General features: G+C 56.9%; 1 protein-coding gene across 1 annotated transcript; it reads right to left on the reverse strand.

Annotated features, from left to right (window-relative positions):
• Positions 1-678: 678 nt before the first annotated feature.
• Positions 679-26,074, reverse strand: Rtn4r (reticulon 4 receptor). The gene is made up of 2 exons (XM_028854171.1): positions 25,785-26,074; positions 679-2,354 (listed from the first exon to the last, which is right to left on the reverse strand). The coding sequence occupies exons 1-2, from the start codon at positions 25,804-25,806 to the stop codon at positions 955-957; spliced, it is 1,422 nt and encodes a 473-aa protein (XP_028710004.1). The 5' UTR covers positions 25,807-26,074; the 3' UTR covers positions 679-954.
• Between the last annotated feature and the right edge of the window lie 488 nt (positions 26,075-26,562).

Consider the following 26,562-nt stretch of genomic DNA (forward strand, 5'->3'; position numbering starts at 1 on the left):
CCCTTTGTCTGAGGCTTTCCCAGCTCAGGCCTCAGGGACTCACTCACACATGCATCTTCTTGTCTGTGCCGTTTTTAAGCACATGCACACACACGTGTCTGCGAGGCTCTGCTCTGCCATGTGTGTCTGTTATGAGCTCACGTGTGTTCGTGGGTACGTGGATCCTCAAGGGCTGTGGGGTGGTGTGAGGCACCCAGGCATGCAGGCTGTGGCCTGGGGCAGCGATATGAAGGTGCCCACAGTCCTTGCGTGGTCTTGAGATCACCTTTGCAGCCACCCTACTCCTGGTCATTCTCCAGCAACGGGAGCATGGGCTCTACATCTCACTCGCAGCCTCCTCCTGGGCTGGACAGCCCCAGAGTAGATGTCCTCACAAAGACAGTTTGTTCAGCGCTGTGCCGAGCCGGGCAGTAGTCAGCCCAGCTTTCAGGGAAGTTGGCTGAGCTCAAGGATGTCAGCTACGGGACAACCGCACCCGTGCAGCTGGGGGACGGCGAGAATGTCACTTCACTCCTGTACGCGGCCCCCACCCCCACTGCGGCCCAGACTGCCCCACCAGTGAGGGTGGGCAGTTCTCTCTCCTCAGGCCTTCTGTGCCGGTGTCTGAAGGAGATGCTATGCTGGGACCCACCCTCGTTTCTCACCACCCACAGTACCGCAGCCCAAGAGGCCACAGCATAAGAAAAAAGCTCTTTATTCCGCGTCATCCGATATTTTACACAAGTAAAATAAAATTCATATCTCTATATACCGCAATCCGGGTGGGAGGCGGCGTTCTGGAACAAACGCCACCCCCGGAACCCTGTAAACATGATGGGGTGGAGATGGGGGTGGGCTGGTGGGGAGGCATCTGTCAGGGAGGGCCTGGCCTGCCCCACGGAACCTGTCCCTGGCTCTGGCTGGCGGCATGGAGGGAGACCCCATATGTACACACACCTGGTGGCTGGTGGCTGGTCAGCAGGGCCCGAGCACTGTCCAAAGTACCAGTGCGAGACCCAGAGGAGCAAGGCTGCAGGCCAGAGCAGGCAGGGCCCCTGAACCCTCTGCTTCCCCGGCCCCACCGCCTCCACTTCCTGCCTGGCCCAGACGGCAGTGGCTGCGGGTGCGATTCTTTCGGGAACAACCTGGCCTCCTGCGGGGACCGGTGGTGGGCAGTCCTGGTGGCTCGGAACCCCCAGGCCGCAGAGCAGTCAGTGGAGGCTCTGCGGAGCTGGGCAAAGTCCCAAACGGAGAGTCATTGATGTGCCGTGGGCCTGAGCCATTGCCTGGTGGGGTGTCACCCGGGGGCACGCGACCCTTGAGTGCATTACCAGCAGAAGCTGGCCGTCCGGGTTCCAGCACCGAGGCTTTGTCTACAGCGTCCGGCTGGCAGCACTTGGGGAGACTCAGTAGCTCCTCATCAGTGAGCTGAGTGGTCTGGATGGGGTGGAAAGGCCCTGGAGCCACGACACAGCCCTCTAGGTCACTGGCAGCCAGGCGCTTCAGATCACGGCCAGCCAGGCGTGGGGGCAGGCTGCAGGGCACCTCTGACGAGGAACCTCGGAACTTCTGCAGCCAGGCCCAGAGCGGACGTGCCCGGCAGTCACACACCCAGGGGTTGTCATTGAGTCGCAGGTACTGCAGGGACCTCAGGGGCACTAGGACCTCTGCGGGGAGCATGGAGAGGTTGTTGGCAAACAGGTAGAGGGTCATGAGTCGGCCGAGGTCCTGGAAGGCATGTGGATGCACACGAGTCACGTGGTTCTGGTGTAAGAGGAGGCGGTCGAGACTGTGCAGGCCACGGAAAGCGTGCTCAGGCACGCTGGGGATACGGTTGCCATGCAGAAAGAGGTGCGTGAGGTTGCCCAGGTCACGGAAGGCATTGTCGGGCAGCGCCTGCAGATTGTTGTCTTGTAGGTAGAGGTACTGAAGAGCCACCAGTCCACGGAACAGGCCGGGGCCCAGCTCCTGCAGGCCGCATCGATCTAGGTGCAGCGTGTGCAGGTGGCCCAGGCCACGGAAGGTGGTGGGGTCCACGACGCGAAGCTGTGCATTGTCACTGAGGTCTAGTTGCTCCAGGAGGGTCAGGCCCGTGAAGGCAGTGGCATCAATCCGGGCTAGCGCATTTGAGTGCAGCCACAGGATGGTAAGATTTCGGCATGAGTGGAAGCTGGCAGCTGGCACATGAGAGATGCGGTTGCCATGCAGGAAGATTCGCTGGCTGGAGGCTGGGATGCCAGTGGGCACAGCCTGCAGGCCTTGCTGGGGGCAGCTGGTTGTCACCTTGGGCTCACTGTAGCACACACAAGCACCAGGACATGGTGCTGCTACCTGCCAGGCCTGTAGCCATAACACCCATGCCAGCAGCCGGCTTCCTGTAGGCAGAGGAAAAGGTGATCAAACCAGGGCCCTAAGAGGTGGGAGCTGATGCTGAGACCAGTTCTCCTTGGGTTGGCCTGCCAGCTCTGCGAATGGGGCTGTAGGACCTCTGCCTTCCATGACATACAGACAATACTGGGCTGGAAGCTGTCCTTGGAGGCACATATTCCACACTGGTGATCATGCCTGCACCCCAAAACCCTCATGCCACCCTTCCGCACACACCTGCTATCGGGACTGTTGCTCACCCCCTAGGGTCACTCTAGTCAGCCACCAAAAACACCTATGTGAAGGCCTTCTGGGGCAGCTGCACACACCGTCTCAGGACGCCGGGGCACACAGCCCCGGGACCTGTTTGTCTCCATTGGTCTTAGCCTTATCCTTGGTCTGGCCAACTCAGCCCCACCAGGCTACAGGTTAAGATGGAAAAGGGGAGTCTGAAAAACACCGTAGGAGCAGCCTGAGACTCATCCCTAGGCCTACCAGGTCCCTCGGCCCAGGCTGTGGAGGAAGGCTGAGGCTCACAATCCACGCCCTGTCCAGGCCTCTACAGCTCTTGATAACCCCTGGAATTATAGAGAACCCCCTCATGCCAAAATGGAAGCTATGTTGAGCCCCTGAAGGGCTTTGTCTGTAGGGGTCTCCTGAGGCTGGGGTAGGTCTCCTTACCAGCTATCTGAGGAAGAGGAGCGGGAGTGGGGGAGGTGGGGAGGGAGGGCCTCTCCCAGGCCCCCAGGGCAGGCTGCTCCCTCCTCCACACAGCCTCCCTTTTAAGCACTTCCTGACTTGGCTCTGAACACCTTCTGCAGCCTCCTCCCCCGGCCTCATTCTCTGCTCCATCCCTTCCCAGCCTTCCTGCCCATCCCTGTTACCATCCTACTTCCCTGGCGGGCCCGAGGCATCAGGCCCCATCCTGGTCCCTGGGCCAGATATACCTAGGTGTGGCCAAGGACGAGGGCTGGGGTGCCACATTCCTAGGAACAAGCTCCTCGGTCTGTCACTAGAGCCCCATTTCTGCCGAATGCCGAAGGCTCTTTCAGGAGTGAGTCTATTAAAATGTGAATCCCCCTGGGAGGGTTATGGCTTATCAGCTAACACCGTCATTGACAGCTAACACCTGTCTTGACAGCTAACACCTATCTTGGCAGCTAGCTAAGAGCAGGATTCTGCAGACAGGAGGCCCAGGCTGGCTAACTGCTTGGAGGTAGGAGAAGACCCGGAGTCAGCCTTCCCTACCCAGCCTTGACCTCTGGGGACTGCTACTCCTCCACCCCGGCCCCTTACCACAAAGGGTCCTTGTCTGTGTGGTGCATTCTGCCGCTCAACTCCGGAGCCCCCCAGGCCAGGCAAGCCTAACAGCCCTGCAAGCTTTCCGGCTCTGGGAGCCCTCTTCTCAGACTCAGTGACTTCATTCAAGGAGCTTGGGTTTGCTGGGCCTGGGGTCATTTGGTGGCAGCTACGGTGGTAAGTCAGGCCCAGGAGCCCTCGACCCATGGATGCCCGCCCCCTGCCCCGCCCTGGGCTGGCCATGTGTGGGTTGCACTTGGGCCTGAGGCTCTGTCTAAGGAGGCTCTCACATTCTCTTCTTACATGCCCTCCCGGGGACACCCCTTAATGCCCTAACTGTGGTCACAACAGGACACCATACCATGTGCATAGCATTTCCTGGTTCTGACCTCAGAACCCAAGGCTGGGCAAGTGGGGGGCTTTCATGCACCCAGGGCCAGGCTGGAGATTTTACTAGCATGGGTTCCTGGGGAGGGGGCACATTATCAGCCCTGCCATGCCACAGACTGCCTATTCTGCAGAACGCCATGCTGCCAACTGGACCTCACATACACACCGATCTCTGTGCCATCCACCACACCACACTGGTAGAGTGTAGCTCCCAGTCCTGAGGTTGCCCACTGATAGCTCAGCTAGGGTCAGTGGGGGTCCAGGGCTGAGCCACAGTAGGGAGGTGGACAATCGGAGGAGCCGCTATGCGGTGCTCAGTCTCACCAGGCGGACGGGAAGACACAGCTGTGTTCCTGTTGGAAATCAACTTCTAAGAGGCGGCCCTTCTCACTTGTCCCGTGAGCACAGGGGTTGGGGTAGGCTCGTCTGCCGGAGCCACAGTAATTGGCTCCAGCCCGGCCCCCCCTGGGGCCTGCCCGCTGGTCTCCATGGCAACCCCTGAGCTGAGCAAGCATGAGGGGGCATCTCTTTATGAGATAATCAAACCCAACTTTGCAGCACAGCTTTGTGTTCACAGCAGGGGTTTGGGGAAACACCGGACACCTGACCAGGCGGTGCGGATGTTCCCTGACCCCACCCCAGGGCTGCCATATTCAGTCTCTCTCTCTGCCGCCTTGCAGGGCCTGCTTTGGCTCATCTTTGTGGCTTCCGCAGTGCTTTGAGCCACAGGCCTCTGAACTTCAGGTCTGGACCCCTCCATACTCTGTGTTCACTCCGAAACCTGCCCACAGATTGTCACTGGAGACGGCCTTCCTTCTGGGGAGCAGCCTGGCCCTCTTGCTCCCCGGAGGTCTCCACCCGCCACTCTCAACCAGCCCCTTTCATGTCCCCCTGGGCAGAAAGTGGTCCTGGGGTCCATCCCTCTCACATGGAATCCATGCAGAGACCCTCAGGACCCAGCAGCCACTTCAGCCAGCCGTCCAAGCTATGCACAAAGTGGTATCTCTCCAGCCATACCCAAGTCAGTTTTCATCAGACTGTGTGTGGGTCTCCTCCGGGGCTTTTCCGTGGGGAACTCACTGGCTGTTGGAACTGGGTCATGGCCAGTGGCTTAGCTCAGGTCATCTAGGGAGCCACAGGGACATGATGAGGTGATAGTGGAAAGAGCTGGCATTCTAGTGCACATGGCTTGGAGAATTCCCAGGGAGGGCAATAACTGGATACAGACCCCGGGGTCCTCCTCCACCTGGGGCAGCCTGATCAGGCAGGATACAGCCAATGGCCACACTGGGCACTTGGCATCCGGCATCCGCACTAACAGCTCTTTTGAGTCAAGAGCCCAGAATCACACTCATTGAGGAGGAAGGAGGGGGAGGGAGGAAGAGGGAGATGGAAGAGATGGAAGGAGAGGAAAGAGGACCAGGGAGGAAATAGGAAGCAGAAAGAGGGCAGGGGCAGAGGGAAAGAAGCCAGGGAACCGGAGGATGTGAAGAGGGAGAATGGGAGCGGGAGGGGCCAGGTGGGGTGGAGGCTTCTGGGGCCTTGCCCAGCGGCCACTTGAGCCAGCAGGCAGGCACTGCTGAGGTCAGCAGCTCACCTCAGCAGCCTGGTGAGCTGCTGAGCTGAGTGCCTTCTCTAGCATCTCCCCAGCCGCTGCCTTCTTACATTCCCTCTCTCCACCGCCACCCTAGCCTAGCCTGACATCCCCGCGAGGATGTCCTCTTGTCCTCCCCTGATGAGGCGGGCAACAGTGTAGGCTGACAGCCTCAGACTCAGGGCACCGACTTGTGTCCTTGGGTCCTGGTGTCTCTCTCAATGACTACCCCCACAGACTCTGGAGGGAGCCTACCCACTGGTCCAAAAGCCTCTACTCAGTGCCACGGAGCATCTCACGCTCTTTCCATCCCCATCATCTATTTACAGATCAGGAGACCGAGGCAGTGAGTAGTGGAGCCCTGCTCCTGACAGAGGCAGTTTAAAAGGGAGGTGAGGTGAGGGTGGGGCGTGTGTACCTGGAGGACTGTCAAGGAGAGCCCAGCCAGCTCATGAAGGACAACTGCTACGTGGCCAGGGCAGCCAGCGGGTGCTGGACTTCTGGCCTGCTGGATAGGCCCGGGGGCACGGGGATCTCCCGGGCTACCTATGGCTGGGAGGATATCTCCTCCGATATCCTGAGCCGGAGTCAGGAGGCTGTAGAAGGGGCTGCCTGCTGAGGCAGTGCAGAAGAGACCACAGCTACAAGGCAGAACAGCTCAGCATACAAGGCCAGAAATAGCTCTGGGAGAGGGTGGAGGGACCGATGTCATCCCCACACTGCAGAGAGTCAAGACACCTTCTCTGGGCCCACTCCCCACTCCCGACAGCCCGTCCCTACTGACCCATCTGTACCCCGTCTTCACTCATTTCTCACACCCACCCTGGGGCCCACGGACACGTGCAGTGACTACAGCTTGCATTCACACTGTGCTTTCTGGGGCAGGAAGATGGCAGCGGCCCCCACAGAGGAAGGCCACCCTGTGTCTCTGGGGGTGTGGCCACCAGCATCTGCTGCCCTGGCCTGGCCCCTTGAGGCCTTGTTTCTTATTGATCTTGACTATAGAGCAAAACAGGCAGGCCAGGTCGATATTGGTAAGGTCACTGACCACGGCCGGCAGATACGAGACCCAAGATGACATGCCCCAGTGGGGAAACTGAGGCCTTGCATGTGTTCTGGCTGCTGGACGCCATGTTGCAACTGGAGCAGAGCTGTTGGAAATGGCCTTTGACTGCGTCAGGTTATCCTCTGTCACCAGAGAACTCAGAGAAATCCACCTGCCTCTGCCTCCTGAGTGCTGCAGCTAAGGGCACGCACCACCATGACCGGCCCTTTCTGTCTTATTGTTGAGACACAGGGACATGAAGCTGCCCAGGCTTTAACTTGAGATACTCTTACCTCAGCCTCCCAGGTAGCTGGGATTACAGGCGTGTGCTGCCAATCTCTTCGAGGAATTCATGTTTGGTCCCACTTCCATTACCTAAAGGGCTCCAGAGCCTCACCAGGTTCAGCAGTATATCCTACCCTGATACTCTCCTCCCAGACCCCGCCCTGTGAACCCGGCTCACCCTGATACTCTCCTCCCAGACCCCACCCTGTGAACCCGGCTCACCCTGATACTCTCCTCCCAGACCCCGCACTGTGAACTCTGCCCTGCGGGCCGATGGTGCCAAGCACCTGGAGGTTCTGCCTGGCTGATGCCCACCGAATCTGGAGACTTCAGTGTCCCCTCCCCAACGAGAGGCTAGTGGCCCGCATCAGGCGGCCAGCAAATACATGCTGCCTAATTACCTGCTTCCCACCCCAGGCCTGTGTGGTCCTGCTGCTAATTCAATCCATCTTCCAGTCCAGACTTCAGTCCCCAGGACACTAATGAGCAACCAACCAATGACTGGCATATCCCTACCATAGGTATCCTATGAAGGAGACCTCCTTAGGCCATAGTCTAAGCCCCAGGACTGCCACACAAATGCCCCTACCCCCTCCTGCCCAGCTGATGCTGCCCTGGATGGAGTGCTTAGCCTGGCAGGTCTATAGTTCTGCATTCTGCCTTCTGTGTCTCATATCTGCTTCTGGGTCTCCCACCCTATCCCCAAATCTGCTGTTGACCTGTGAGGCCTGGAGTGTCAGCATGTGGGGTAAACACGAGACTTGGGGTGCACGTGGTAGTTATATATACTTGGCCTCAACTGGAAGATAAGAACATATGCTGGAGGACACCCAGTAAGGGTGGGGAGGGTAGACACAGAACTGTGTTGTTAGTACACGTGGTATGCAAAACAGGATGAATGTATTACAGAAGCCAGTATCCCTTGGTACGAGGGGGCTGTGCAGACCTTGGGACCCAGAGGAGGGTCTGCTACCTGCAGCGAGAGGAAGTAGACGACACCTCCACACACACACACGTTCTTGCATTTGTAAAACGTGATCCACCAAGCAGGGAGGTGGCCTCTGCCCAGGTCGAACTTACTTTGCTATTAAAAAGAAAAGTATGTGTGGGTCTTAAGGCCATGGTCAGCTTGCAGCCTCTGGGACCCACCTACTGTGCCTCTCGGCCACTCATCAGGAGGGAAGCAGGCAGACAGGACCACTGGAGAAGGTCAGTTAATAGAGCCTCTGCACACCCTGCTAGGCTGGGCTGCCCCAGCCTCCAGAGAGCTCTGTCACAGAGGCAGCGGCAGCAGCAGGGTGGGCAGGCAGGGCCAGTGGGAACACGTATGCCAGGAGGGGCATACAACCCCTTCAGCTAGATGCTCCCATGGAATTACCCTCCAAGGCCAGAGCACTGAGTCCATGGAGCTAGAAGAAAGGCTGAGAGGCCCCGGGCAACCTGGCCCAAGAGCTGGCTGTTACATTAGCAATAGGGCGATTTTTGGCAAGCAGCCACATCTATGTGTTCACCCACGATCCATGGCTGCTTTCGGTCCAGTAACGCTGGCACAATGCATGGTGTGGCCCACAATGCTGGGCCCTTCCTACAGAAAGTTTGCCCATCTGCTTTGTGACTGAACACCTACTGTGTGCAGCCAAGGCTACATAACCTCCTGACTAAGGAAAAGGAACCCGAGGGTCAAAGAAGACCACTCACTGTTCCCGCCAAACACATGTGGCTGGGCAGGCCGAGCGCAGTGGTCTCTCACCTTAGCGCAGGGTTAGCTCAGAGGAACACCGGGCAAGATCAGCATCTGGGAGGACTGGCGGTCAGTGTGAAAGGGAAGTAGTGAGTACCGAAATTCCGTTTGGGTCAGGGAAAATCAAATATCTTGCTGAAGACACTGTCAGGAGGCAAGAAACTGAGCATGCATAATATAACACAGCTTGGAAATCAAACAGGGAAGCTGAAGCAGAATGTCCGAGTCTAGCCTTGGCTAACAGACATTCACAGTTAAGAACAAAGAACTTGTTATGGGTGAGAATACTTAGCTCAGAAAAGGTGAAAGCAGTACTTTTTGATAAACAGGAAGGTCTGGACCACTTCTGATGACCTCAGAACCAGCTACTTATGCAGACCCATGGCCAGGGTCACAAACTGAAAGTGGGCATCTCCATCATCATCACTGTCATCACCAACACTCTTGTCACATCACCACCATCACCACGAGGACTGTCACCGTCACCATCAGCCGTCATTAATGTCACCAACACCATAATCACCATCATCACTGTGCACGGTCATCGCTGTCATCACCACACCGTCATCATCACCATCATGGTGTTAGTCAGCTTTCTGTCACTGTCACGAAATCCGAGTCCACTTATCAGGGAGGTAAGGTTTATTTTGGTTCACGGTTTTGGAGGTTTGGGCCCACGGCAAGGCAGGGCATGGCAGACGTGCCCAGCAGGGGAGTTGCTCACTTCATGGAATCCAGGAAAAAAAAAAGAGAAAGAACGAGAAGGGGATGGGGCCTTACACGTGTTCAAGGGCACACTCAGTAACTTAACTTCTTCCCCTAGAGCCAATCTCCTAAAGATTTTACCACTTCCCACCATGGACTGGGGCTAGGCGGTCAGCACAAGAACCTCTGGGGGACATTCAGGATCCAGAAGGTAGAAATTACCACCATCACCATCACCACCACCACTACCACCACCACCATCACCACCATCACCACCATCATCTTCAATCAGCACCAACATCACCACCATCACCATCAATCAGCACCACCATCACCACCATCAGCACCACTATCACCATCATCACCACCACCACCACCATCATCATCACCACCACCACCATCATCAATCAGCACCACCATCACCATCACCATCATCATCAATCAGCACCAACATCACCACCACCACCATCATCACCATCACCACCACCATCATCACCATCATCATCACCACCACCACCATCACCACCACCACCACCACCACCACCATCACCATCACCACCATCACCACCATCACCACCACCACCACCACCAGCACTATAAGCACTATACCAGCTACAGCAAAGATTTGGATGGAAAACGCTGAGACAAGCTTGGAGCACACATGGAGAAAAGCCAGCTTCACCCAAAGGCAGAGACTCACAGGTCAGTGAGCAGTGGCCTTGTCCCAGGAGGTTCCATTCCGGCACCAGAGGTTTGAAGCCATTCCAGAGTGTCTTGGATGAGCAGCTGTTTCCTAGGGAGGCACTGTCATGGCCACCATAACTTCAACCTCACTGGAGACTCAGTAGCAAGGCAGGACAGAGGAAAGATGAAGGAAAGAAGGGAACATTCCTGGACAGCTCTCTGCTGAGGGTTTCGTGACCTCCCTATGATACAACTCCCATGTGGTGGTTTGAACGAGAATGGCCCACATAGGCTCATATATTTGAATGTTGGTCACCAGAGAGTGGCACTGTATTATTAGAAGGATTAGGAGGTGTGGCCTTGTCAGAAGAAGTGTGGCCCTGGGGGTGGACTTCGGGGTTTCAAAAGCCCAACCCAGGCCCAGTCTCTTTCTCTCTCTGGGAATCAGGATGCAGCTCTCAGATACTCCTCCAGCACCATGCCTGCCTGCTGCCATGCTCCCTGCCATGATGATAATGGACTAAGCCTCTGAAACTGTTAGCAAGTCCCCAATTAAATGCTTTTTAAAAAAATACAAGTTGCCTTGGTCATGGTGTCTTTTCACAGGAACAGAACAGTGACCAAGACACCCCATTGCACAGTGAGCAGGTGATCATTACTTCTACTCCATACATAAAGGCCCTGAGGCATGGCAAAACCCAACAGGGTACCAGTGAGGCCAGGGGACTAGGCACATAATTTGTGCCCCAGGATCCCTGCAGCCTTACCCAAGCCCCCAGGGATCACAGGGCAGGAACAGATAGCTACTCTGGCCTTCTTGATCCCCTGCAGCAGGCCCCTCTTAGCCCAAGCCTTGTTCCTTGGGCTGGCTGAGGGTTGAGGCTCCACCCATGGGAGTAGCTAAAGAGCTGGAGAAGAGGCCAGGCCCCTAAGTCGGTCACCACAACAGCAATGTGAGAATCATGCTGGGCCAGCACCACCTCTCCAGGACCCAGGGCTGCCTCTAGCCTGGAATCCCCACTGAGGTGTCCCCAGCAAGGTCTGGGCTGGGGCTAGTGTCCTGTCTCCCCAGGAGTTAACCTAGAGTCTAACACCCAAGATGGGTGCAGCCAGCCTGTATGTCTGGCCTGGGTCACTGTGATTCAGGTGAGGAGCTGGGAAAGGTGAGGCACAGTTCAACACAGGTGTGTCCTGGAGCCACGGAACCACCCTGGCTTGGCCTGACTGTTTTGTCCCTGCTCTGTGCAGAGAATACCCTGTCTGTAGGGAAGGATAGCCCGGCAGCTAGGCTGTGCCTGACAGCCTAGCTGTGTGTCCTGCGCTCTCTACAGTCGTCTCAGCAGGTTTGTGTCCTGCACAGCCTGTCACACCTTCCAAGAGACCGGAACTCGGGCAGCATCAGCTGCTGCTCCTTCATCACCAGGGACCACTGTTCTCCCCACTCTGCCCAACCATCACCACACAGCACACTCAGTGAGCCAGATAGACACTGTCCACTCCCCTCCAGAAGGACAGTGACTGGGGAGCATGCCCTGTGGAGAGTAGGGAGGAGAGAACCATCCAGGGAGAGGGACTCTACTCTTAGTATGTGGGAAGCCCAGGGCAGCTCCTGCTTGATGGTTCGGGACCCGCCAGCTGACATGCGCCATCTCAGCAGAACCCTGAACCCGCTGGCCCCGAAAAGGTGAGCAGCAGCCATCACACACGTGGGAAAAGGCACCAGTGCAGACACCAAAGGAAGTCATTCAGGAAGCGGCAGACGGAGGGTCACCAACAGCCAGAAATTGGGGGGAAATTCTAATCAGTGCACCCAGGGATAGAAGTGGATTTCAGACAAGAGCAGGGTGCTATGACCAAGGAGTCACCAGAGAACAAGAAAGAGTGTCTAGAAATTAAAAATAGAATTGCTAAAATTAAAAGAATCAATAGAAGGGTTGGAAAACAAGGTCAAGAAAATCTTCCAGAAAGAAAAACAAAAAGAAAAACTGAATGAGATTCAGTGGGCAAATATAGGTCAAATGTGTTTTAGGGCAAGTCTATGAAGAGGGAACAGAAAATGGAGGACAAAAAAATTACCCAAGAAATAATACCAGAAAATTTCCTAGAGCCAAGGACCTGGACTTTCACCGGGCATTTACGGCAAACTTTAGGTTCCTGGGGACTCAGGGAAGCTCAGTCCAGGAGGAAAAGCTGGTCACAAGTAATGCAAGGTGGCAGAGAGCTCCCCAGAGCACCCTGGTGCCAGGTAACTGCAATGCTGCAGGACTCCGAAGAAACGCTTTGAAATACGGAATTCCGGCCCCAGCCAGTCTGGCTTGGCCACATTTGCAAACATGGGAATGCTCAGACAGCCTTCCACTCTACCTTCCTCACAGGTGCTTCAGCCAAAACAAAAACATACTCCCGGAAGTCAGTGTGCTTCCCACGAAAGAAGAAAGTCATGGAGCCACAGGGCATGGGCCTAAGATGGGACGGGGGGGGGGGGGGGGGGGGGGGGAGGGGGGATATAAAAGACCCAATGAAGAGCTCCCTCTCTTAGATGGGGCAAAAAAAAGAAACAAAAACAAAGTCAACTGCACTGGAGGAACAAAGAAGGACACGTGAGGGCTGGAGAGATGGCTCAGAGGTTAAGAGCACTGACTGCTCTTCCAGAGGTCCTGAGTTCAAGTCCCAGCAACCACATGGTGGCTCACAACCATCTGTAATGAGATATGGCACCCACTTCTGCATACATAATAAATAAATACATTTAAAAAAAAAAAAGAAAGAAAGAAGGACACGTGAAAGAGAAGAGGAAGTGTGCCTTCCTGAGCAGAGCCAAACTTGGGTTAGGAAGTAGAGCTGGAGGGCATAGAGCATGGACATCCTGAGCAGGGGCATGCCGTTCACTGGCGCGGGCCCCTGCTCAGCCAAGGGTGGCCCAGAATGTACCTGGGTCTCTGATCCACTCTACACTGTTAATTCAGTCGCTTTCAGGGATGCTCACAAGCTCACCTCTGCAGCCTCTCCCTCAGCCAACCCAGAGGTCCCTCCACTTCCACTGTGCTCTGGTTCTATCACCGTGACCAACCCCCACGCAGATACTTCTCGCTGTCCACAGTGCTACCTCCCTGTTCGGGCTTTGGTCTCCATCTCAGGCTGTTGTGAGGAATGGGGACGTAGTTGAAAGCCAGCAAGGGCCATCTGGGATTGGAAGTAGGACTACAGCCGCTAGGCCTCAGCCCGAGCCTCAGCTTCTCTCTTTTCCCAATCTTAAACCTGCGACAAAGCCCACAGCACACAGACAGGGGCAATGTGAATAAGTAATTGCTCTTTTATTAACGAGTGATAAATTATTCCTATATGATTGTGTGTGATAACGCTTGCTTATTTGAAATCAATTTGGAATGGAAATTGTTGGCGGCTTCTCACCTGCGCGGGTGGAAGCCAGGCACTCTTGCCTCCTACAGAAAAGGAGGTCACTGTATTTTGGCTACATCCTGATGCTGCTGCATTTAGGGTGCTGTGTCAGGCATCAAGGGGGGAGGGCAGTGGCCCTGGGGCTGTGAAGCCAGGGAGACCGGGTACCTCTAACCTCACTTCTGGGCAGCGCCTCTGTCCAGGGTACAACATAGGTCAGCTCAGACTCGCAGGGTGGCTTTCCTGAGGCCTCTATCTGCAGCTCTAAAAAGTGCAAAGCTCTGTTGGTAATGTGAGGACCTGAGTTAGGATCCCCAGCACCCACAGAATAGCCAGACACGGTAGTGTGAACCTGTGATTCCAGGACTGGGAAGACAGGGACTGGAGGGCCCCTGGAGCTCACTGGCCAGCATGTCTAGACAAATTAGCAGGTTCTAGGTTTGTTGAGACCCTGTCTAAAAAGTAAGGTGAAAAGATCCCCATACTAGTCCAGGACCCAGACTCCCTTTGGGTTGAGGAAGGACCAGGCTGGGAGAGTGCCCTCCCCAACAGGCCCTAAGCCCTACTGGGGGCCACTCCAGTGACCATAGTATGGCCGCAGTGTCAGGGGCCATTCCCAGATCTAGCTGCATACATCTCTCCCATATAATCCTTGGGGATCTGGGAGACCTGACTGCCACCTCACACAGGTCACACCCAGTGCCCACTGTCCAGCTCTGGCACTGCCTGGGCCACTTACAGCTCTCATTATCAAGCCTCAAAAACCACTTACCTCTTTCCTGGTCATAGTCCTAATGGTTCCACAAAACATGGCTCCATTCTATTCCCTCCCTGGAGCACAATGCTAGGGGGTGGGAGAGCTGGGCCTCTGGCGCTCCTCTTCTGACACACGGAGGCACTGAACCATCTCCTACTTTAGCACCTCTTCCTGGGGATGCATATTTACAACTCAGCATCCAGCAAGCCAGCCACATCCTCCCTCCACCCGGGCCCCACCCACTCCTTAGCTATTTTGGGGGTGGCTGCAGCAGCCACCAAGTGATCATGACTTGGCCAGCAGGTGTCAGGGGGTTAGTCCCAGGTCTGGCTGCACTCATCTTTCCCATGTGACTGTTGAGGATTTGGAAGGCAGCAGTGAGACTCAGTTACGCTTAAGTACAGCTACACGGGCCAGAACAGTCATCACTGATGCCTCCTGAGCCTGGGTTTCTCATCTGTGAGGCAGGAGAGCTGGTCCCAACCTTCCATCCAATGCCAAGGTTCCCACTCGGCCGCACAGGCTGGCACAGAGACTGGACAGAGACCTAGCTAGTCTCTGTGCACCTTGTTTCTGTCCCTGGGCCCTGGGGGCACCATGGAGGTAGAACCATGGCCTGTGACAGGCGTACGGCAGGAACACTATGCATGTTTGGCACATGCGGCCACATGCTCACTCCAGCAAGTGGCAGACGCTGGGTAGCTGTAGAGATGGCATCCCCGGAGGATGGCCAGCGCTGGAGGGGTACTGATCATCTCCTGACTGGGGGAGGCTTGTGCCCCCAAGTGCTGAGATTCTGAGTGGCCCTCACGAGTGGCTTCACTCATGTGATGGATAGATGTTTGTACTGTCCCTCCACCACTGCTTTTTTTTTTTTTTTTTTTTTTTTTTTAAGATATTGTCTTGCACTGCTGGAAAAGTTAGGCTAGAATTTACTGTGTAGCCCAGGCTGGCCTCAAACTCGTGGTGATTCCCTGCCTCAGCCTTCCAAGTAGCAGGATTACAACATGAGCCACAGTACTCAGCTTCCCCCAAAAACATATGCTGAAGTCCCAACCCCCAGTGTGACTTACTGTTTGTTATCTATTTATTTTGAGAGCCCAGAGGCCTAGGAGCTCGGACGCTTTGTGTTGGGCTTCGGGGTGGGAACAGGATGGAGCCATGTTTTGTGGAATCATTAGGAGCATGATCAGGAGAAAAGTAAGTGGTTTTTGAGACTTGGTAGTGAGAGCTATGAGAGGCCTGAGCTGGGCACTGGGTGTGACCTGTATGAGGTGACATCCTAGAATAGTCTGGGTCCCTTTATTTTATTTTCCCTTTTGAAATGTTTATGTTTATGGGTATTTTGCCTACATGTATATCTGTGTACCACGCGGATGTAGTGCCCCTAGAGGCTGGAAGAGGGCTTCAGATCTCCTGGGACCAGAGTTACAAATGGTTATAAATGCCATGCGGGTGGGGACCCAAATGTGGGTCCTCTGGAAGGGCAGCCCGTGAGCATCTGCCCAGCCCCAGCTGGAACTCCTTCTGCTTTGGTTAAATGTTGACGCTTTAGGAGCGTAACCAGTGTAACCTACCCCTGACATGATGGTATTTGAGGGGTTAGTGGGGGGTGGCTAAGATTGACACCTCAAGATAAGGTCTGAAGGGTGAGGCATTGAGGTGATCAGTGGCCTATCAGAGACTCCAGAGAGGCCATTTCCTACAGCAAGAAGACCATCTGCCCGCCAGAACAAGTAGCTCACTGGAATCTGCGTTGACACTGATCTTGGAGTCCTAGCCTCTAGAACTGAGAAAATTAATTTCTCCCATTTGTGATGCTCAGTTCACGGTATTTTGTTACGGCAGTATGAGCTAATACAACCTCCTTCTCAAAACTTGGGAGTTTCTTTTCAGGTTTTCAGCCATGAGTATGATCTGGTAAAATCCAAAACGTTTCTGGCGTGTTCTGTTTGGTCTCATGTTGGTGCCCGAGCAGTCCTGTGTCCTGAGGTCCCTGCACACCACAGTCAATCTTGTAGGGCAGCCCTGAGTTTATCAGGGTTTGGGAGTCCTGGGTCCACTTGTGTATGTGGGGGGGGACAGGCTGAGGTGGGGTCCCCAACCTCTAAGTTTATTCTTTCATCTGGAAATAGAGGTCAGGAAACCTACCTGGTCCGTGCAGGGCAGTGCACTGTGGCTGCGTAAGAGACGTCCAGCTCACAAGCTCAGAACTGCCAGAGGCACTTGGCCTCTCCCTGAGGAACTGTCCTCACCTGTGGAGGCAAAGCCCAGTCCCCCCTTTCCTTACCTCCTGCAGGCCTTTGTTCCAGCAGCTCCCCCTTGCGCAAGCCTGCCTTGTTCCCAGGCCCATGGCCTCAAGGAGGCTCTTCTCACCTGAACTCCGCCCACCTCTTTAAGGAGGCTGGATCGGATCCTTCCCACTCTTTGGACACTCTTAGCTTTGTTCCCGCCCACCTTCGGACCTACAGGGCTTCTGTGGAGCCCTCTGGAGGCAGTGCCCACAAGCTCTATCCATGGGGCACTAGGGTCCTGGACATCCTGACCACAGCAGGTCTCCACCTCAGATGTCCCCAGGCAAGGCAAGGACAGGGACCATCCACAACCTGGCCAGAACTGCGGCCCTGGCCTGAGAGCCTCTCCTTCTCTATCTGCTACCTCAGAACCACATGTGGCAAATCCTGCCCTCCCAAGGGCTGCTGTCACAGCTGATAAAGATGGTCAGTCCTGTGACCTAAGGGTCTGGAGATCCCTGGGAATTCATCTCCTGAGGCTTTGGGTCTTGGTAGCTGTCTTGGGGTGGGGAGTGCTTAGCCAGAGGGGGACCAGGCTGGTTGTGGAGATGCTGGGACCAGGGACTGCCCCTGGAGTTGCTGGGTGTGACTGAGGCCCTATGGGATGAGTGGGAATGGAGTAGGCGTCAGTGTTAGGGAGGGCTTGGAAGAGGTCTGATGCCCCCACCCACCCACCCACCTCGAGCCACCTCGTAGCCAGGCCGTGGCTCTGGCAGCAGGTGAAGAATGGAGCGTATTAGGGCCACCATCTGTCTCGGCTGTGATGGGCTCTCTCTACTGACATCCAGGAGCTATGTAGATGGAATATCTTTATGGGAAGAGTTTTTCTTTTGCCAATTTTCGAACAGGAAGCCAGACACTTGTCACACCTGTCCTCGTGTCAGCCTCTGCCTGACATAAATTGGGGCCGAGGCAGGGAGATGAAAGACAGCCTGGACACGGCCCAGTGTGCAGAGACCACGTGTCAGGCCACAGAACACACAGCCACGGGGGTGTCCTGCTGGGGCTCGGTGCAGTGAGTTCCTCCTGCCTCCTCCCTTCCCCTGCCCAAAGGCCAGCCTGCCCTGGCGCCCCTGCCTCCCATGGAGCAGGGAGACATCTGCTCCGGCACAGCCAGCCCCCCTCCCCAGCCAAGAGGGAGGACCCCACACAGAGGGCAGGCCTCAGGGCCCCCATCCGCTCTGTTGGCCCCCACACCACACCTTTCTCTCTTGAGATTTGAGGACATCTCTTTGGAACCTGGGATGGCTTGGGGAGAAAAGATGTTTCAAAGATCTCCAGGTCTCCATTGCCCAGCACAGGGCTGGCCTGTAACTGGTGACGCCAGAAGACTTTGGTGAGAGAAAGGAGGGAGAGGCCAATGCCTCCGGACGCCTTCCTGCAACGGGAGCCACCCAGAACCCAGCCTCCACGTGGGCAGCCCAGGGCCCAACAGCTTTACCAACAGCAGGGCTAGGACCCTCCCAGAGGCACCCCCAGGACCACAGCCCTCACGGGCATGCAGGCAGGCAAGGGGCAGTCCTCCTGGGGAACACCAACAGTCTGCTACTTCCTCGGACAGTGGTGAAAGTCTGTGTTTTCAGCCCTCAAGGAGACTTGAGAGATCAGCTCTGCCAGGCTCCCAAGCCACCATCATGGGTGCAGGGTGGGCACCAGCCACTCTGTACTGTCTGAGGATGGGGCACTGGACACATCTTGGCCAGGTGAAGAGTGAGAGGCTCTCGGGGGCACGCAGAGCCCCGTGAAAGGGAGCTAGCTGCTGGGCAGGGCAGTGTGGAGGCAGAAGCGGTCACCAGCACTGCAAGTGGAGGTTCTGGGTGACCTTGGGCTGGCCTGTAACCCTCTCTGGACTGCTCTTCTGGAGGCTGGCCAGGCTCAGATAGCAGCTACCCTGTCTTTCTGGGGAATTCTGTTTCCAGACACAGTTTTGGGGTTCACTGCCAGGACTTCTTCCAAGGACCAAGTAGGCACACAAGCAGCCCCTCTCACGGGCTGCCAGCTGAGTGGAGATAGGAAAGTCTCCAGATAAAGGAGGTGCTACTCCTGGGTCAGCCAGGCTCCTGTGGCCGGGCTCCTGCCCAGAGGCAGAGCTGCGCCTCATGTTTCTCAAAGGTACGAAGACACCCCCCATCCCAGTCCCCGACGGAGATCCTAGCTTCTCTCTGCATTCCCTAGCTGCTCCTGGGCCTGCCTGGGGCATGTGTACCCTACCCTCACCCCACCATGCCCTCTCTTCCCAGTGACCATGAGCTACAGCACTCCCCTCAAGACAACTGGTCAGGACGCTCTTGGTAGACAGGCTGTGTGTGTGTGTGGGGGGGGGGGTGCTCCAGACATGGGCTCTTCCTGCGCCCTCAGTGCTATGCACAGGATTGTGATCAGGAGCTCACAGGGCTCACACACCTATTCCCACTTTCTGTCTGGGGGTGGGGCAAGAGTAGGTGGGACTGACCAAGAGTCGGAGGAAGTACAGGAATTGGGGGCTCTGTCTCCCACCAAGGGCTCCAAAGCTATCACCAATCTGTTTCCACAGCCAGTTCCCTCGGTCTACGCGGGAGGTACAGGAGTGTGGCAGCCTGCTGGGAGGAGTCCCATCACCCGGATGACCAGGAACTGGCCAGCATGGCCAAATCAAACTCCCTGCCGCCAGCTGGCTTTAACCAGCGTGTCCACCTTCACACTATCCACATGCCAACAGGGAGGCTCGGGCGCCAGCATCCGCCTTGGGTTCTGGAGCCTTCATCTGCAGCCTTCTTGGCCAACCAGGCTGCCCTTGACTGCCAGTCCTGAGAGCCACCAGCTTGGGTATTTCCCAGCAGACACAGCGGCAAGCAGGTGGCCAGGAAGAATGTTCCTCTGCTGATACCCAGCAGCCGACCGGACCTCCCTCTGCAGCTATTTGCTGGGGTGACTGCCCACTGCTCATGCTCCTCAAACCCTCATGCCAGGGTGGGCTGCTTGGAGGACGTGGAGGTAGGCACCTGGAACCCCAGTGACAAGACGGTCCCCATCAAAGGGCAGAAGAGACAGTTCCCACACAAGATCTTCTGGCCCACCCTGGGAGCAAACGAGCTTTAGGGGCAGCCAGCAGAGACTTCAGGTAGGCGCAGAGGCCACGCGGCAAGCAGAGAGCCCGGGGTGGAATGGAGAGCATCTGTGCCTATGGGCCAAGGAGGGGGTGGCTCGGTGATGGGCTTGCAGTGAGGACTAGAAGGGAATAAGGCAAGAGGTCAGACTGGACACTGTCCTTGTCTTTGGGGATGATGATGAGGAGGAGGCACAGACTCTGGGCTTGGATGTTGGGTGTAGAGGATATGGCACCATCTGGCTGAGTCTGGGGAACCTGGGATGCTCAGGGGAACACAGCAAAGATGAGTGGCCTCACTGGTGTGAGCAAGTGCCCGGGTGTCTCTTCACCCCTGCACCACCTGGGAGATGCTCAAGCCGGTGACCCTAAGGGGTAGCCTATCTGGCTAAGATGGGTGCAGGCTGAGTGGTCTTGGGCACTACAGACCTCTAATTGGATGCACTAGCCTGGTACCTGGCAAGGAGGCAGGTTTTGTGCATTAACTACTGCCAGGCCAGGTTGAGCGGGACTGGACACGGGGTGGGGGCGGGGCACATAAGGGTGGGAGCTGTGATTCCCAGGCGCCGTCACCTCTTTTCTGCTTCCCATCCATGTTTCAGTCTTTCTTTCTTTTTTTTTTTTTTTTTTTTTTTTTTTTTTTTTTTTTTGTTTTTTGAGACAGGGTTTCTCTGCGTAGCTTTGCACCTTTCCCGGAGCTCACTTGGTAGCCCAGGCTGGCCTCGAACTCACAGAGATCCGCCTGGCTCTGCCTCCCGAGTGCTGGGATTAAAGGCGTGCGCCACCACTGCCCGGCTCAGTCTTTCTTGTGTAGCTAGTGTGCAGGGCCTGCTCCTGGCCCAGCTGCCGAGTGATGCCACAAGCCAGCTCCACTGTGACCACTCATGCCACCCGCCATCTCCCCCAGAGAACTGCACTGCTAATCTTGAGGAGGACTCTGTGTTTTCCTGGTCCTCAGGGCACTAAGCTGGAAGGACCACTCTGGTAAACAGCCACAGACTACGGATGACACCTCAGTGACCAGCAAAGAGCAGTGGGGCCCAAGGTCACACAGCAAGCCTGCACCGCAGGAGCTGATCCCACGGCTGCTGGACTCGGAGGAGGGGGAACTCCTGGCAGGTTCCCAAGCTGGCCCCATCTGGGCCCTGGCAGGAGGGTGAATAAAGCCAGCGTCCTAACAAGGTCACAATCGTTGGGACAAATCGAGGACACAGTGTAGGGGATTGCAGGCAGGTCGGGGACAATCTGAGAGGGCTCCCAGGAGGCAGCGAGCACCCTAGAGCCTCACTCTGGTCTGAGACCCTGGACCCTCTAACATGTTCAGCCCCACCCCTACCTCAGTGGGCCCCTCACCCAGCTCTAGCCCTTGCCTGACATTTCCCGTGACATTTGCTGCAAAGAAATAGAGTCATAAATTCAAAGGTTAAATTTGCACATTGCCTTACAATGCCAGGAGAAACCTGTCCTTCCATCCACCAGGTGCCTCAGGGGTGCAGCTTGGTGCGGGACGTCCTACCCATCCCCTGGTCCCTCCACCCACTCAAGGATCCCCCAACACCATTTCCCAAAACGGCTTCTTGAATACACCAGGCCATGCAGTTCGTTCCATAGTTTGCCTGTTGGAGATGCCTGCCCCATCTGAAACCAAGGCCCTGAGATACCCTGTGGGAAAGGCGCTGCCCGAGCACCTTAACCCAGCCTACCCCAGATTCAACCATCAAACCTTTGTGTGAAATCCAATAAGATCCCATGGACCTCCCATTCCCAGGAGGGCCGAAGAGCACTCTTGGGCAAGCTGCTCCGGACACCTCCACGTGCCAGTGTGCTGAATGGGGCTTACTGCCTGCCAGGCCCACCTGGGTCAACTTAGGGAGCTGACTTCTGCCTGCTCCGCACCTCCCTAAAGACACCTGGGAAGGTGAGCAACAGCCCCTGCTTCCTAACTCCATCTGCTGGGTCTCGCAGCCCTGGGGGAAGATTATGGGGGTGCATGGGAACACCCCAACCACCTCAGCCTCCAACCTTCCACAGCACACAAAGTACTAGGAGCTATGTGAACAGGGCTGGCGAGAGGTGGCCCCCAAAGAGTCCGCTGAAGACATGGCCACCCTTACAGCCGGAATCCTGGTCTACTTACCACGTCATCCACGTGACATGTATAAAAAGACCTAGATGGCTGGGGGCGGGGTGGGGCAGATTAGGCCCTGGCTGGAAGATGGCCCAGGTGTGTGGGAAGGGGCACACGTCCCTGCCCCGACGAGGACTTGTCAGGGTGTATATGGCGAGCTGAATGGCTGAAGGCAATGCAAAGGGCCCGAGACATGTTTAAATGAGTACATTTTGGTGCATTCTCAGGAAGGGATTCCACACTCACCGTTTAAGCATGATTCACAAGAATAGTTCCCGATGTGCAAAGTGTTTAAAATACAGTGACAAAAGAAGAATCTGCAGTACCAAACACCGGGTGTGACGGGACCCAGCCAGGCCCACGCACTCTGGGGACAGGCAGGGAGACGGGGGGCATGTCCCCCACACTCACTGCTAGGCTCCCACTGAGGGCTGTGTGCTCACCTGTCCCTTACCACACTTAACCCCGGAATCAGTGAGGATTCAGCTCCTCCATTGTCTGATCAGAGTAGGATCTGCAGGCCACAAATGAGCAAGTGAGTGATGGAGGGTGGTGAGCAAATGCAGCATCTGGGATTTGGCCACGTGGATGGCACAGGTGACCTTGGCTGCGTGTAGCCAGGCCACAGGGCAGGCATACTGAAGGGTGCAGAGGGTGCCAGGCCCCGAAGAGACAGGCAGAACAGCCACGCCGGTTCTTATGGGTCTGAGGGTCGAGGCCCTGGCTGGCTGCTGAGAGTCAGGCAGCCCTGCCCAGGGTTGAAAGTCAGGGCTCACGGAACGGGGGTGGGGTGGGGGGGGACAGCATAAACTTCACTGACCAGGTACAGTGCAGTGCCAGGAGCCTCGGTAACTGATGGGGTCAGACCCTCTCATACACTTCTCCCGTTGTACACACACACACACACACACTCATACACCTGTCTTCCTTCTCCTGACCCCTTTCATGGATGCGCAGCCTGAGGTTCCTGGGAGACTTTCCAGGCCACGGCCCCCAGAAGGGCTCCCTCTGCCTCCTTTGCCAGCTGGACCCCTCCCCTCCCAAGGAGGGCATGGTACCAGGAGGCTGGCAAAGAAAGGGTGCTGGAAGCCAGGTCTAGAAGCCAAGAGGGAGGCGTGATCCCACAAACCCGAGCCCTCCCCTCAGACAACTTACCACTTGGGACAAACAGCAGCAAGTCTGGGCTTCTTCACAGCCAGTGGGCCAGCCTGAGCCTCCAAGACAGTGGGCTAAGACCGCCTTCCAGGGCCCTGGGCAGCCCTGGGGTTTCCACTTCTTGTTAGATGACCCCCCACTAGCATGGCTCTTACTCTGTCACCACAGGTCAGTCCCGCCCGAAGGAAACAGGCTCGCAGGGGCCCTGCTGGCACAGGGCAGAGCCACAGGCTCCCCACCACCACGCTCCCTGCTCACAGCCTCCTTCAATATCCCAACATATCTTCCAGGAGGAGGGAGGGGCTTAAATTGGCAGGAGTCCCAGGAAAACCCCTGTTGACTAGGAGTTGAAAAAGCGTATTTGGGGAATTTTAAAGCAGAAATGCTGGGGGCCCAAACTCCTATGAAAGCAAGGTTTGGGGGCTGAGGCCAGCATTTCCAGCACTTGGGAGGCTGAGGTGACTCCAAGTTTAAGGCCAGCCTAGGTCCTATGGTTGCACCTGCCTCAAAGCAAAACAACAATAAAAACTCCTTGGAACAGGGCATGGTGGCACATGCCATTAATCCCAGCACTCGGTGGATCTCTGAGAACATCGCCATCCTGTTCTACACAGAGACCAGGCCAGCCAGGGCCACAGTGAGACCCTGTCTCAATCCAGAACAGGCCCCATGCCCAGGAGTAACTGATCAGCACAAAATGGACCTTTTTTTGAGCTCTTTTTGTATTTTTTGTCTTGCTGATTTTTTCTTTTTTTGTCTGTTTTGATTTTCTTTTCTTTCTTTCTTTTTTTTTTTTGGTTTTTGTTGTTTTTCTTAGGTTGTTTTATTTTGCTTGAAAAAGAGAGAACATGAAGTTGGGTTGGTAGGGAGGTGGGAAGGATCTGGGAGGATTAGGGAAGGGGAAAGAATATAATAAAATATATAGTATAAAAAAATTAAAACAAACAAAGCCACCTCCTTGGGAAATGTGGACAGACCCCACTGGGCATCAGCTTGGAAATGCCCCCAACAACCTCAGACCACCAGCAGCTGAGACAGGGAGAAAGCTCTTTAAGAAGACGAATTGTCAGGTCCAGTGAGCTCCCCTTTGCCAGGAGGGATCTGGGCAGACCACACCTGGCTGAGGTCCTACCATGGGAGCTCGCCTTCCTCCCCTGGGCTGGCGTAGGACGAGAGAGATGGGAAGACGGGTCTGGGCTTAACGAAGGGAGTGGCCAGCTGTTACCCACCTGAGCTGGGTGGGAAACACAGAGCAGCGCACCAGAAGGTCACCGGGATGGAACGGCCAATGTGCTAAAGGCAGGGCCTCCCGGAGGCCCTGCTGGGTCAGATGCCCCAGTTGGTGGAGCTACAGAGGCAGCCAAGTGTGCCCAGGCTCACACTCCTCTACTGTGGTGCTGACCTCAAGCTGGGGAAAGAATCTTCCCTGCCCAGGTAGATTCCAGGCCACCACAGGCCACCGCTGCCCCCACCCCGGCTGGTGGGAGAGCGGCTGGAAGACTCTGAACCTCACAGCTTGGGCTGGGGATACCGAGCAAAACCCCTAAACACATTCCCGAGGCGTTTGGTCCCGATTTGAGAAGGGTAGAGCCACAGCCCTCCTGGGTACACAGGGGCACCCACACCCAGAAGCAAACTGAAATATGAAGATGTGCTCTCGGGCACACGTGGTCATGCACACAATCACATATGTGCAGATACATACGATGTTACACACATGTACTTGCACACACAGACCCAAGCACTGTGAAGGAGACTCCAGGTCTTGCCCCTCTGTCTGTGGGTCCAGCTGCCCAGAGCCTCCCTACTCAAAACCGGTGCATATCTACCTGTGAGTGGGTCCTGCTAAGGGGCCCCAGCATGTGCTAAGCATGAAGATCACAGCAGGCAGATGTGTAAATGCATGCGTGTGGTCATAGGTACGTAGGCAGGAGTGAGGACAGCGATATGTACCCTTCGAGTATGTGCACCCATAGTGTTTACGCCTGTGCACACTAGGGCAGATTTGGTATAAGTGTGCACTGGAGGTGTGCAAGACCATATGTAGCCCACATAGACACGTGCAAAGAAACGTGTGTGCAGCCTGCGGCACCATGGACATCAGCAGGGTAGATAGGGTGGGCACCTGGGGAAGGCAATGTGTTCACTCCAGATTCTCCAGGTAAGGCATGCCCAGCCTACACGAAGCCCATCCTCCCCTGCCCCTACTGCGGGGACTTCGCACCCGGATGGGAGGAGGGATCCCACAGGGCTGCCAGGGAGGGGGTGCTTCGAGCACCAACGCCCCTCAATGGAGCCTCTCACTCTCAGGAGCCCTCCCGATCTCGGAGGAGGAGGCATTGCTTTGTGTATCTGTGTGTGTGTCCTCGCTACCTGCCCCAGGGACAGCGCTGGGATTGCCCTGTCCTCCACGCCCTCTGCCGCCGCCGACACCCCTATTCATCCCTATTTCGTTTGACCCCCAAAGAAGCCGCTTCAGAGCTGAGTCCGCCGGGCAGGCGAGATACCCCATCTCGGTCCAGTGCCCACGTTTCTGCAAACCCCGCTTATTAACCCATTCGCCGCCTGTGCGCTCGCAGGTGGGACCCCGCCCTTCCAGCCCGCAGCCTCCACCCGGCCCTGGTCCAACATCTGGAACCTCGGACCCGCCATCCCTGGCCCCGCCGTCGCCGTCAACTTTCCCGCAAAGCCGCAACTTTTGCGGCTGCCGCGGGCTCCGCCCTCTCGGGGCCCAGCAGCTAGCGGCCAGCGCGCGGCGTGGCACTGCGGTGGCCCTCGGGAGCGCCCGGCGACCGGTCCCCGGCTCCGGCAGCGCGGGCCGTGCCCTCGCCCCGCCGCCCCGCCGCAGCCCGGCTCTGGAGCCGCGCGGACACTCACCTCCGGAGGACGCCCTCTTCATCTTCGGGGTCGAGCGGGGCGCGTCGGGCACTGGAAGCGGCTTCGGGGCGGCGCCCGTCTGCGCGCGGCCGGGTCCGCATCCAGGCGCCGCCGCTCCGCCAGGTCCCGGCCCGGCCGCGGGACGAGGCTCGGGCGCTCCGCTCTACCGGGCCGGGCTGGGCTCGCGGGCTGCGGGCGCGCAGGGCGAGGGCGGCGGCGTGGACTGGCGGGGCGCTCGCAGCACGGGCCGGGAGAGGATGAATGTTTTATGGGATCATGTGGTTTGACGCGCGGAATCCGCCCGGTCTCCCGCCGGCCCGGGCGGGGCGGGGCCGGGGCGGGGCCTGCGCCGGGCGGGGCGCTCACCTGGGCGCGCGGCGCGGGCGCGAACCGGTGGGTACCGGGTGCAGGACCCGCCGGCGGGCGGCGGGAGGGGAGACGAGGGTGCCTGGCGCGCGGTCCAGGTGGCAGGAGGCGCTCAGCCACCCGGTGCACGGGCCACGCGCGGCCCCAGACAAAGGCGGCGCATTCCTGAAGAGGCGGCGGCCCCTGCAGGCGACCGCAGGCACCGCGTCCCGGAACGGGCCGTGGGCGCGGGCTCGAGGGCGTGGCGGCCCAGCCTGGCCGAGTCGCGAAGGGAGTGCTGGGCATCGGAGGGGCGCAGCAGGCCTTTGCGTGGCCCGCCTCCTGCTTGCCCCTTAAATCCCTTTGCTTGAGAACTGTCCTCGGCGACTGGTAAGAAAACTGAGGGACGAGGCTTAACAGTGCAATGGTGCTT

Source organism: Peromyscus leucopus, chromosome 12, assembly GCF_004664715.2.
Source record: "Peromyscus leucopus breed LL Stock chromosome 12, UCI_PerLeu_2.1, whole genome shotgun sequence".
Classification (NCBI taxonomy): domain Eukaryota; kingdom Metazoa; phylum Chordata; class Mammalia; order Rodentia; family Cricetidae; genus Peromyscus; species Peromyscus leucopus.